At 45.6% G+C, this 13,135-nt stretch overlaps 1 protein-coding gene across 2 annotated transcripts in view; it reads right to left on the bottom strand.

The window, feature by feature from the left end:
- Nucleotides 1-458: 458 nt before the first annotated feature.
- The window catches only part of LOC132406452 (zinc finger protein Gfi-1b-like), a 51,170-nt gene continuing 38,493 nt past the window's right edge, over nucleotides 459-13,135 (bottom strand). Inside the window, exons 4-7 of one of the 2 annotated variants that reach the window (XM_059992153.1) lie at nucleotides 10,816-11,063; nucleotides 7,024-7,167; nucleotides 5,026-5,191; nucleotides 459-1,328 (exon numbers count right to left, since the gene is read on the bottom strand). In XM_059992153.1, coding sequence (XP_059848136.1) covers nucleotides 1,138-1,328; nucleotides 5,026-5,191; nucleotides 7,024-7,167; nucleotides 10,816-11,063 — 749 coding nt within the window. In that variant the 3' untranslated portion in view covers nucleotides 459-1,137. The remainder of the gene's footprint in view (nucleotides 1,329-5,025; nucleotides 5,192-7,023; nucleotides 7,168-10,815; nucleotides 11,064-13,135) is intronic. The other variant, XM_059992154.1, reaches the window with a different exon arrangement.

Genomic DNA, 13,135 nt, shown 5'->3' with positions numbered 1-13,135 from the left:
CTGTCCTGAGAACATCACACATTCACCGCTGAGTTAAGAGATTTAAAATTACATTATTAGTTCCCAGAGCCTGTCAATGGTGAAAGGCACCAGGCAACTGGTGTTTACATAATATTGTAAATAATTAGTCGACTGTATAACTTAACATCTGTAGCTGATGCTTTTATTTTACGTATGTAATAGTTTGTATGGGTTAGTTAGACTTTTTGTTTGAACGGAGAAGTATCTATGAGGGCTTGTATGCCTTTGAGAATTTTGAGTGTCACATGGTGTAACTTTCCTTAAGTTGTTGCACTGGCATTGCAAACCATGTGGGTATCTCCACTTCTGTTTCTTGTGTCTGTCTGTAGCCGTACCATCGAATCCAAGGACATTACATAATCAAGAGCAAACTTGGTACCAACAGTGAAGCCAACTCCCATCCTACATTGTAATGCACTCATTGTAAATGGGGATATCTTTATTATTAATGAAAATATATCATACACGCATTTACAACTACAGAAACCTGAAAAACAAAGATTCTCTCACCCGTCTGGACAGTGCTTACAAAACACTGTTGCATTGAGTTCAGGACTGAGCTACAGACAAAATAATGTTTCCCAGTTAACACACGTAGAACTTCATCATGGTCCAATAAGGTTCAGAGAAAGCACTGATCAGTGTTCATTGGTATTTCAGGTTAAGGCACTATTTACATCTTAACATTTTTGGAAAATATGTTAAAAAGACTTTTCAGAGAGGTTGGCTTTGTTTTTTTGGTTTTCCATCTGGACCAGAATGAAAGAAGGAACCACATTCCCTGTACAATGGCTAGTCAATCTCTGAACCATTGGCAAACCATCCCTGTACCAATTCCAAGAAGATCTGGAAAAGCTCATCAATTCTGGTTGGGTGGCAATAATGCCACTTTGATTCAGTTAGAGAAGAGGTTAGTGATACGACGGTATTTGTGATCGATTGGACTGGAGAGCAAGGACGTTGTCCTTTGGCTGTCTTCAGGATCAGTTCACCATTCACTGGTTTAATCTCAGAGCAGGATTCACTCATTGGTTGAGTTAGAGAGCTGGATTATTACTAGTTATCTGAGACAGAGAACATGGGTTCAACTGCAGGGAATACTCTGCTCCATTTGAACTATAAACCAGCTGAGTTAAAATCAATATGTGTCTCTTGATGCCTCCGCAAGTCGACTTTCCGCTGAAATCCTTTCCCGCAGTTGGAGCACATGAAAGGCTTGAAGCCTGTATGCTTCCGGCTGTGGGTGATGAGGTTGGAGCTCTGACTGAAGGCCTTTCCACACACCTGGCATTTGTGAGGCTTCTCACCTGGAACAGAACATCAATAATAATACTAATCCTCTCACAACAAAGCTTCCAATTACAGTGCCACCTCCAGTTCAACTCCTCTGGAGACATAGATGGACGGCAGAGTGATGCAGTTATTACCACAGTTCTAGAGACACAAGTTCAATCCTGTCCTCTGGTAATATCTGTGTATAGTTCACATATTCTCACTGTTGCTGTTTTGATTTTCCTAGGGTGGTCCACTTTCCTACCAGGTTGGTAGGTTAATGGGCTCCTCTATATTACTCCCATTGTTCAGGTAGGCAATAGATTCAACGGAAATCTGAATTGAATAGGTTACAGGGAAAGTTAATGGGGGTGGTGAGATTGCTTTATGAGCAACCATGGACCCATTAGGTTAAATAGCCTCTGTTTATATTGTAAGAAAAGGTGGAATGGGGGAATTGAAACATAGAAGTAACAAAGATACAAAATGATAAATGAAGGGGGTTGAACTGTAGGTTGGAAAGCAGGAGCTCATGTCACGTAGAGTTTGTTACCAGCCCCAAAAATGTTGATAGAAAAGCATGTCTTGCGGCAAGCATTGGAGAACTGCAAGAACAGGGTGGTATATCTACCAGTGAGTGGACCAGAAATAGAAAAAAGGGAGTGGAATTCTTAGAATGCAGTTGGTGGAACTTGTGACATCCATGTGTAAACTTGAGAGGAGAAGTGTCAGGTTTGAACGTAGTTATAGATGATTAGGTAAACCTTTCAATCCTGATAAAATGTATCCAGATTATTAGTCAGGGAGGAAATAGAAGAGGACCTGACCATTATTTTCTAATCTAAGATGTCTGGAAGGTTGTTGATATGATCTCTGATCCCGTATGATGAAAAGGGAGCTAAGGGACAAACTGACTACTGTACATGTAGAACAGCCTTTCTCATATAGCTGCAGAGAACTGTAGGTGATCCTGAAAGCTCTTTAACCTGTGCCAGCATCCAATTAGCTCACTGGAGAATTTCACATCAATACTCAACTCATTTGGAGGCCAAAAAGTCTATTCATCTCACTTGTCACAGTTGGGGACTCCAGCTTCCCCAATATGAACTGGAATTTCCTCAAGACTGCATCCAGGAAGAGTTATTGAAACAGAATGTAGAGTCCAAATATACTGGACCTCAGTTTTGGAGACAGGCCAGGTGATAGACTTGGTAGTGGTGTAATATTTTGGGAATAGTAACCAGAACTCATTATGCTTTATAAACACAAGAGATTCTGCAGATGCTGGAATTCAAGAGTAACACACACAAAATACCAAAGGAGTTCAGCAGGTCAGGCGGCGTCTATGGAAATGAATCAACAGTCGACATTTGTTTGTAATATACATAAATGATCTGGATGATGGGGTGGTAAATTGGATTAGTAAGTATGCCGATGATACTAAGGTAGGAGGTGTTGTGGATAATGAGGTGGATTTTCAAAGCTTGCAGGGAGATTTATGCCGGTTAGAAGAATGGGCTGAACGTTGGCAGATGGAGTTTAATGCTGAGAAGTGTGAGGTTCTACATTTTGGCAGGAATAATCCAAATAGAACATACAGAGTAAATGGTAGGGCATTGAGGAATGCAGAGGAACAGAGAGATCTAGGAATAACTGTGCATAGTTCCCTGAAAGTGGAGTCTCATGTAGATAGGGTGGTGAAGAGGGCTTTTGGAATGCTGGCCTTTATAAATCAAAGCATTGAGTACAGAAGTTGGGATGTAATGCTAAAGTTGTACAAGGCATTGGTAAGGCCAAATTTGGAATATTGTGTGCCGTTCTGGTCACCGAATTATAGGAAAGATATCAATAAATTAGAGAGAGTGCAGAGACGATTTACTAGGATGTTACCTGGGTTTCAGCAATTAAGTTACAGAGAAAGGTTGAACAAGTTAGGTCTCTATTCATTGGAGCGTAGAAGGTTGAGGGGGGATTTGATCGAGGTATTTAAAATTTTGAGAGGGATAGATAGAGTTGACGTGAACAGGCTGTTTCCATTGAGAGTAGGGGAGATTCAAACTAGAGGACATGATTTGAGAGTTAGGGGGCAGAAGTTTAAGGGAAACACGAGGGGGTATTTCTTTACTCAAAGAGTGATAGCTGTGTGGAATGAGCTTCCTGTAGAAGTAGTAGAGGCCAGTTCAGTTGTGTCATTTAAGGTAAAATTGGATAGGTATATGGACAGGAAAGGAGTGGAGGGTTATGGGCTGAGTGCGGGTAGGTGGGACTAGGTGAGATTAAGGGTTCGGCACGGACTAGGAGGGCCAAGATGGCCTGTTTCCGTGCTGTGATTGTTATATGGTTATATGGTTATTTCGGGTAGAGACACTTCAATGGGACTGGAAAGGAAGGGGAGAGGATGCCAGAAGGTGGGGGTAGGGTAAGGAGGACAAGCTGGAAGGTGATAGGTGAGGCCAGGTGATGAAGGAAGAAGCTGGAGATGTTCGATGAAAAAGGCAAAAGTCTGGAGAAGAAGGCATCTGATAAGAGAGGAGAATGAACCATGAAAGGAAAAGAGCACTGGGAGTTGATAGGCAGACGAAGAGAAGAGGCAAGAGGCTAGAGTGGGAAAATGAAGAAATGGGAGAGAAAAAAATTACCAGAAGGAGAAATCAATGTTCATGCCATCAGGTTGGAAGCTACCCTGACAGGGTATGAGGTGCTCCTCCAAACTTAGAGTGGCATCATTGGGGCAGGAGGAGAGCATGGACCAACATGTTGGAATGGGAAATGGGGATAGGATTTTAAATGGTTGGCCCCTTTTTGTGGAGGGAGTGGAGGTGCTCGAAAAGTGGCCCCGCTGTTTATGCTGGGCCTCACCAGTGTAGAGGAGGCTGTGTTGGGAGTACGGGACACAGTAGATGACCCTAACAGGTTCTCAGATGAAGTGCTGCCTCACCTGGAAGGACAATTTGGGACCTTGAATGGAGCTGAGGGAGGAGGCGAATGGGGAAGTGTAGCATTTCTGACACAGAGATTCGTGCCTGGCAGGAGATTAGTGGGGAGGGATGAATGGGCGAGGTAATCTAGGAGGGAGCAATCCCTACGGAAAGCAGAGAGTGGAAGGGGGCAGGGGGAGGTAAAGATGTGTTTGGTGTGGGGTCCCGCTGAAGATGGTAGAAGTTGCAGAGAATGATGTGTTGAATGCAGAGGCTCGTGGAATGGTAGGTGAGGACAAGAGGAACTCCAACCTTGATGGGATGGATGTTTTATGATCGTTGCCAATAAGGATAACATCAGATCTTGCAGGAATATACTAAATTGGGCAAAGGTATATTACAGCAGGATGAGACAGGAGCTAAGGGGAGTTGATTGGGAGCAGCTGATGTCAGAGAAGCACGTGCCTAATATTTGTGATTTGTTCAAATTCAGGAACGGCATGTTCCTGTGAGGAGGAAGGACAAGGATGATAAAGGAACCTTGGGCGACCTGAGAGGTGCTAAATTTAGTTAAGAAGTAAAAAGGAAGCATATATAAGTTTTAGAAAACTAAAATCATACCGGGACACTGGGGGACGTAATGTGCTCAGGTGACTAGAAAGGCCAAAAACTTTCTTTGGCAAATAGGATCAAGGAGAATTCCTGACTAGCCAGTATGCTAACTGAATGCACTGTAGTTGATCCCAGTGGTATGGGGTGTGTGCTGGAGCAGATCCCAGTAGGCAAGGGAAGTGTACTGGTGCAGATTTGGTACCTGTGTGGATGAAGGTGTGTTTCTTCATGTCGGATTTCTGATGGAAGCACTTCCCACAGTACTGGCATGGATATGGCCGGGTATCCGAGTGGATCAGGAGATGCGTGGACAGTGTGGAGGAGCGTTTAAAATTCTTCCCACAGATCTTGCAGTTGAAACTCTTTTCCTGTAGATACAGAAGGAACACCATGAAATTACAGACATCTCCTCCCCTGGAGGGACTGATTTCAGCACAGTCACATTCCAGGTCTCTGGAGACCAGTCCTCACCCAAGTATCCCATGGGGATAAAGGAGGATCACTAGAAACTACCACACTATCAGAGAACATCACATTGTGAGTCCACTGTGTTAATGTCCTGCTGTCTCCATAATTAAGTATCAACCAGAAAAGAAACACCGACTGGACCCTTCTCTCCCCAAACCCAGGACCAATCCAAGACAGATGCACAGCTCCATTCTCTGTATGGTTCTCGACAATGTTAAACCAATGCTACTATTCCAATCTCTCCTCTTGCCTCTTCAGTATTCTCAGATTATCGTCACTGCCCCTTCTCTGCATAGCTCCTTCGCAACCTGTAAATGATCCCATTGGCGAATCCTAAACAATCACTACCCCATTATCCCAAGGCACTCACATTTCCCCACAGACCTGAGTCAATCCAAACTACAGATATCCTCTGATACTCCAGCATCTTTAGGACTTTGGCAGTGCTGGACCGATAGATTTTCCAGAGTACAGAATATTACTCTGACTAATACCATAACCATACCACTTTTATTTCACTACTTTTTACATGTTACACTATTGTACAATAACATTTCCATTGAATCCAATGAGGTTAAAGGAAGCCATTAATACACTTTGACTACAAACTTCCACACGTTTCTGACGACTTGTGTTCTGGACTGTAATGATGCTCACAGCCCGTACTCTGAAAGACCACCTCTTATTCCAGACTAACGAGTAAGCCCGATGCCAAATATCAGGATTTTAATCAGTCTTTATTATGGAATGCCACTGGCATTCTATGCTCTATGTTCTGTTTCAATAAGAGATGACAAGGTGGACGGAGAAAAGGATTCTGGCAGGTTCACAAAGTCTTGTTGAAAAGGAGGATCGTCACCAGTGATTTTTGAGGATCCTACCAGGGCACTCAACCTGGAGGGCAAGGACATAGAACAGTACAGCAGTGCAAAGGCCCTTCAGCCCATAGTGGGCCAACCTCTTAACCTTCTCTAAGATCAATGTGACCCTTCCCTCCCACATAGTCCTGCATTTTTCTTTCATCCAAATGCCTATCGAAGAGTCTCTAGAAAACCTCTACTGGACACTGAAACCTACTGCACACTGAAAGGCCTGGGTAGAGTGCATGTGGGGAGGATATTTCCATTAGTAGGCGAGGGCAGGATCCAAGGGGGCAGCCTTAGAATAAAGGAATTTCACTCTAGAATTGAGATGAGGAGCAATTTCTTCAACCAGAGGGTGGCAAATTTGGAACTTGTTGCCACAGAGACAAAGTCATTGGATTAAAGCGGTGATTGATAAGTTCTTGATTGGTAAGGGGTTAAGATGACAGCAGAAAGCTTGAGAATGAGGTTAAAGAATAATCAGCCATGATTGAATGGCAGAGCAGAATCAATGGGCCATTACCTAATTCTGCTTCCATATCTTAACACTCTAAATTGGAGAGACAATCATGGAAGAAACCTCCTGGGCTTGGCTTTGTAATTCACTTTTTGTTCTTGAATCTCTCCCAACAGGTCCCTTTCTTATCTTGTTGTTCCTTGGATGGACCCCGGTGGCTGGACCCTTCATCAATATTCTATCTGGACATGGTTACTGCTGAGTTAAGTCACAATGGATGTTACAGTCTGAAAGCAGCACTGGAGTCCAACTTCTTAGCTTCACACCCTGTATTGCACTACCTTCAATCAGTGGGCCTCGTCTCTGCAGAGTGTAGTCCCCAGCCAGGAGTGTGCAGACACTGGGCCCTTACCTTGGTCTGGGTGTGTGTGGCTTGATGCTGTTCCAGACTGGCAGAGTGGCCAAAGGCTTTGTCACATATCTCACAGGTGAAGAGCTGGCTGCCACTGTGTGATCTTCGGACATGAACCTCCAACCCATGTGGAGTTGAGAAGCCCTATGTAAGAAGTATTCATGGTGAAGACTACTGGATGGTCAGACTGCACTTGCGTTATCTGGGGACCGATCACTAGTTAGGATTTTAGAGTTTCAGACGCAAATATAACTCAACTCACCCTGGCCAGTAAGCACCCAATTTATACCAATGCTACCCAAATCCAATGTATTTGTCTCGCATTCCCATCAAGGAGAAAGAGCCCGAGGAATGTCGAGCTGTCGTTGAACAGTGGCATATGCTGGACTCTAGATCAAAGGCTCTTTGGGGCTTTGCATGGTGGGTGAAGAGGAGGCTGATGCTTTTCTGCTGCTTATGTGTGTGGGGGGAAGGGGGGCTATTGTGTTCTGGTGTTTATCCTGTCTTTTATTTTTTGGGACTTCTTTTCTGTTTCGTGGATGTCTGCGAAGAGTAAGAATTTCAGGTTGTAAATTGTATACATTCTCTGATATTAAATGGAACCATTGATCCTACTTCCTCCTCACTGATTCTACAATCCCAGGGAAACTTACAGTGGTTTATTAAACTACCAACTACAACACCTAGAGGCAACACACACATTCACAGGGAGGATGTGCAAACTTGACAAACAAACAGTGCTGGAGATCAGGAAGCCCTGTTCTGTCCTCAGTGCCTTGAGCTCAGTAAATGTCTGAGTTGTGCTGGACCACAGGAGACCAGTGGCAGGACGTTGGATCTGTTAGTTAAAGTTTTCAGCTGGTGACGTGCTGCGGCTGAATCTCAGACTTTGCTCAGTTGGTGCGGCACTGGACTCGGTCACAAAGTGGAGCCTGGCCACAGAAACCATGGGATTACAGTTATGGCGACAATCAGTTCGGACCGGCAATTGCACTGTTGAGGGGAGGAGACGTCAGAGAGAGCTGAAGCGGAACCTTCTTACAGAGACCCAACAGAAGGTGGCCGTGTCTGATAAGCCCAAACCTGCCTCCGAAGCGGCGTCACCCCGTCAGGACCGGACATGGATGGGAGGGCGAAGCTGCAGGATGGCTGTGCTGGCTTGATGTGCAGCAGTGGTGCTGTGCCCACTGATCAAAGTTCGGTCCAGCACCTTACAACGGTGCCTGTCTGTGACAAGGTCCATGGGTTTGGTGTGAAGAGGACCAGACCCAAGCTCTGTGACTTCAGCTTGCAATGGAATACAAGGAGGGCAGTGCCATCCACAGTAGGACAAATATCAGAGTGGGCCAGACTGGGGAGAGGTCCTACATCACAGTTAACATTCCCTTAATCTAACCACTGCAGTAGTACCTGTCTCATCACACATATCTAGTCAACATTTAACTGATCAAAGATCTTCTCTTCAACTATTCACCCAATAGACACTGACCACTCACATCATTCAGCAGCAGTGCTCCTATTTATGGCCAAACTCTCTTCACTAAACACATAACCAGCAAAGTCCCTGTCCTACTGGGAACGCCGTATCTTTGTGTAGGGCATGGTAGGTGCGTGCGTGATAAAGCAGACCCTTCCTTGAGCGATTGCTCTTTCCTGTCTGTTTTCCTCTCCCCAGAGATCTGGGAGGTTTCACCTGCACTACCTCCCGCCAAACCTCCAAGTCCACTGCAAGAGAAGTGAGCCAATGTCAGTGTTCTCTCCCAGACCAACTTTTCTGTTAGTGGTGGCCTCATTACATTCAGCTCACTCTGATGAGTTGGCCTGACAGCAGATTTCCCAGGTGAAAACTCCACCCTGACCACTGTCCTTGGAAGGGATAACCAGGACTATGGGAAGTGTATAGAGGTTCGGTGTAAATAGAAGAGGGAAGGTATCGCTTGTCAAACCACCAAAACCTACCCACCCTCTATCACACACCTCCCGCCCCACCTCCGGATGAGTATATGATCCCACATCGGCCTCATCAGTCACCCCAGAAACCTGGAGCATGAGAGTGGAAGTGAGTCCTCCGAGATTTCAAGGTCTATTGTCTCACTTATGCTTTGTAATTACAAACGTTTGTAATTAACGTTTGTACAATCTGTTTGGATATGGGGGAAATCTTTCTGGTGTTCTCTCACTTGGTGTAACCATGGTTTAGGTCTCGCTCTCTCTCTCTCTCTCTCTCACTCTCCCTCTCTCTCGCTCCTCTCTCTCTCTCCCTCCCTCTCTCCCTCTCTCTCCCTTTCTCTCTCCTCCCTCTCTTACCTCTCTCCTCTCTCTCTCCTATCTCTCTCTTCCTCTCTCCTCTCTCCCCCTCACTCCTCTCTCCCTCTCTCTCCTCTCTCTCTCTCTCTCTCTCTCTCTCTCTCTCTCTCTCTCTCTCCCTCGCTCTCTCTCTCTCACATTACTCTTTGATTCAGAGTTTTCAGTGAGTGAGAGTTTGCCTCAGGCTCTCCTAAAGACAGGTGCACATGTCCCTCTGCCTGCCACTTTCTCTCCTCTCTCTCTCTCTCCTTTCTCTCTCTCCTCTCCCCTTTCTCTCTCTCTCTTCTCTTTCCCTCTCCTCTCCTCTCCTCTCTCCTTTTTCTCTCCTCTCTCTCTCCTATCTCTCTCTCCCTCTCTCTCTTACTCTCTCATCTCTCCCTCTCTCTCTCTCTCCTTTCTCTCTCCTCTCTCTCTCCTATCTCTCTCTCCCTCTCTCTCTTACTCTCTCCTCTCTCCCTCTCCTCTCTCTCTCCCACTCCTCTCCCCTTTCTCTCTTTCTCTCCTCTCTCCCTCTCCTCTCTCTCTCTCCCTCTCTCCTCTCTCCCCCTCTCTCCTCTCTCCCTCTCCTATCCTCTCCTCTCCCCTTTCTCTCTCTCTCTCTCTCTCCTCTCTCTCTCTCTCTCTCTCTCTCTCCTCTCTCTCTCTCTCTCTCTCCTCTCTCTCTCTCTCTCTCTCTCTCTCTCTCTCTCTCTCTCTCTCTCTCTCTCTCTCTCTCTCTCTCTCTCTCTCTCTCTCTTTCTTTCTGATTCTCTGATTTTCCCTGGGTGTGCCTGGGCATTTTTGTACATGGATGTGTCTGGGTTTGTGTGCCTGCATACACCAGTTGTAACCAAGTGTGTGTACTTGGGTGCATCTGGATGTACCCTGTTTTGTACACTGGAGTATGTGTGCCTGGGTGTGAGTGTGCCTGTCCCTGGAGGTGTGTGCTTGGCTGTGTACCGAGGTGAGTCTGGGTGTACCCATGAGTACCTGAGTGCAGCTGGGTGTAGCTGGTGTGTGTGTTTGGCTGAGTCTGAGTGTTTACCTGGATGTGTCTGGGTGCACCTATGTGTACTTGGGGGTAACTATCTGGGTTCATCTGGTTGTAGCTGGTGTGTGTACTTGGGTGTGCCTGAGTGTGTGTACCTGGATGTATGCACCTAGGTGTGTCTGGCTGTGTATCTGGTTTGCTTCCCGGATTATTTGGGAGTGTGAACCTTGGTGACTATCTGGGTGTCTGTTTAGGTGTGTGTACCTGTGTGTCTATCTGTATGTGCATAATTGTATGTACCTAGGAATGTGTATCTGGTTGTGTACAGGTGTGTGTATATGGATATGTATGTGTGTGTGTACCTGTGTGCACAGGTGCATGCAGATGTGGGTACCTATGTGTACAGGTGTATCCAGGTGTGTGTATCTGTGTGCACAGGTCTATACAGGTGTGTGCATCCAGATATGCACAGGTGTGTGTACCTGGCGTGTCTCACTCCACGTGAGGCGGTTTACCTTGTCACATTTGGTGCAGTCGTACGGAGCTCTGTATCGGCCCCTCTGGGTGAAGAGGATGTGGCCATTGTCCTCGATGGCTTGTGTGTTGACCTGCTTCTCGACAGTGGCTCTGGATTCCAACAGCGGTGACAGGTAATCGACAACCAGGTGCTTGAGTCTGCCTGTGGCATATCCAGTCCAGGGGTATGGCCTGCAACGTAATCCCGGTGTCCCAGTTTCCGAAGGGAGAAACACTTTATCTGAGCCTGGAACACATCAAATCAAAATGTAAACTTTCGAAGTTCATTTATTATCAAAGCATGCATACTGTAAACAACCCTGAGATCTGTCCTGCTGCAGGCAGACACAAAAGAACAAAACACTGTGGAAACTGTTTAAAGAAAAAAATCAAACAGCCAACCCGCCCAAAAAAAAGAATGAATTGTGGCAACAGCAAAAAGTGACCAATTAACACGCAGAATATCAAATATCAAGCTGCAGAGTCCTCGAAACAGTCCAGGAGTGATCGCCACTGAGTCAGTTCTACTGCGCTGCGTCAATAACAGCAGGCCTCAGCCACAGACTCAGTTCCACATCAAAGCGCCTCAATCAAATTGCACAAGTAGTGAAAAAGAGTGTGGGGGTGAATCGTAGAGTCCTCCACAAAGGAGTCCACAACTGCAGAGCACGTTCTGCGCTGAGGACATTAAACATCAAACTGCAGGGTCCCCCAGAAAGAGTCCCACAGCCCTGAGACGCACGGCCAAGGAGATCGAAGCTGCTCCTTCGGCCAGCGGCAGCGAGAGGAAGAAGCAAACGTCAGCAGATGGCGCTGAACACCCGCTCAATCTCCACTTCTGCTTTTGTCGATTTCAATCTTGCTTTGACACTTTAATTGGTGCGGAGTAAGGGAGCCCACCATGGGCTCATAGTCTGCCACCAAGAAGGAGGACTGTAGTTATAAGCAGAGATTTAATAGGCTACGCTTGTCCTCCTGAATGTAGGAGGCCGAGGGTGAATATGCAGAAGTTTATAAAGTTATGAGGGGCATAGGTATAACAGATAGCCCGAGGCCATTCAGAGGAGAGTGGGGTCCTAGAACTCAAGAGCATGGATTAAGGAGTAAGGAGAGAAATTTAAAGAGCATCTGATAGTATGGTTTTCACACAGAGAGTGGAGGTTATATGTCAGAAGATGTGGTAGAGGCAAATACAATTACAAGATTTATAAATGCACTTGGATAGGAGAGGTACAGGAAGGAATGAGCCTGGTGTGATTAGTTTTGAGAAGCATCATTGTTGGTATTGACAACATGGAGCAAAAGGTCCATTTCTTTGCTGAACAATCTGACTCTATGTTTCCATGATTCATTCCTCAAAGTCATCAATTTCGCTCTTGCTACATAACTACTCATTCCTCCTAACACCCCCGACCAAACCTGACCCACTTCCCTCCCCTCCCCATTCTCATTCAGTCCCACAAGACTGCCTTCAGTTTCAAAGCCCCAACAACACCACAACCCCAATTAACCCTAACCTAATCACAGGACAATTTACAATGACCAATTAACCCTAATCTAATCACAGGACAATTTACAATGACCTATTAACCGTGACCTAACCACAGGACAATTCACTTTTTTTTTACAATGACCTATTAACCTACTTGGGACAGCTTTGGACTTTGGGAGGAAATGGGAGGACCTGGGGAAAACCCATGCATTTCTCAGTTCAGACATACAGATTCCTCACAGAACAGTACCATTCCAGTCCAGTTGGTGGCAGTAATGCACCTTAAGTTGGACTGCCAACTGCCATTAAAAGTCAGAAGAACAACAACACCAGAATTGAACTCTGAACTTTGGAACAGCCTGAGCTGTAATGGCATCGTGCTAACTGCTCCGCCGCTGATGTAGGTTCTATTGTGTACCGAGAATAAGAAATGGACATGGATTAGAGGCTAATGAAACACAAAATGACTGGACTCAATGTTCCCTCTAAGGTGTGCATGCACACACATCTTTTTCTACTAGCGCACAAAGGAATTTGAACTGTGCACAAAAGGTTGTCACCCTCTACCTCGTTGTTAAGTGTATTTCACAATCGTACACAACCACATCTCTTTTTCCAGGTTTCTGATGCGGACGGCGTTGACAACGTGGAGTTTGTGATGATTTGTCTGCAGATTTTAGAACTGGCTAATTTGTACAGTTTTTATTGAAGAAATTATTCAGTGCGCACAAATTAGAGGGCATGTTGTGTGAACTGAAAGGAAAACAAATAGGGAATGCTGGAAACTCTCAGCAGGTCAGGCAGCATCTGCGGAAGGAGAAGCAGTT

Source organism: Hypanus sabinus, chromosome 16, assembly GCF_030144855.1.
Source record: "Hypanus sabinus isolate sHypSab1 chromosome 16, sHypSab1.hap1, whole genome shotgun sequence".
Classification (NCBI taxonomy): domain Eukaryota; kingdom Metazoa; phylum Chordata; class Chondrichthyes; order Myliobatiformes; family Dasyatidae; genus Hypanus; species Hypanus sabinus.
This window is presented reverse-complemented; position numbering and strand designations above follow the sequence as displayed.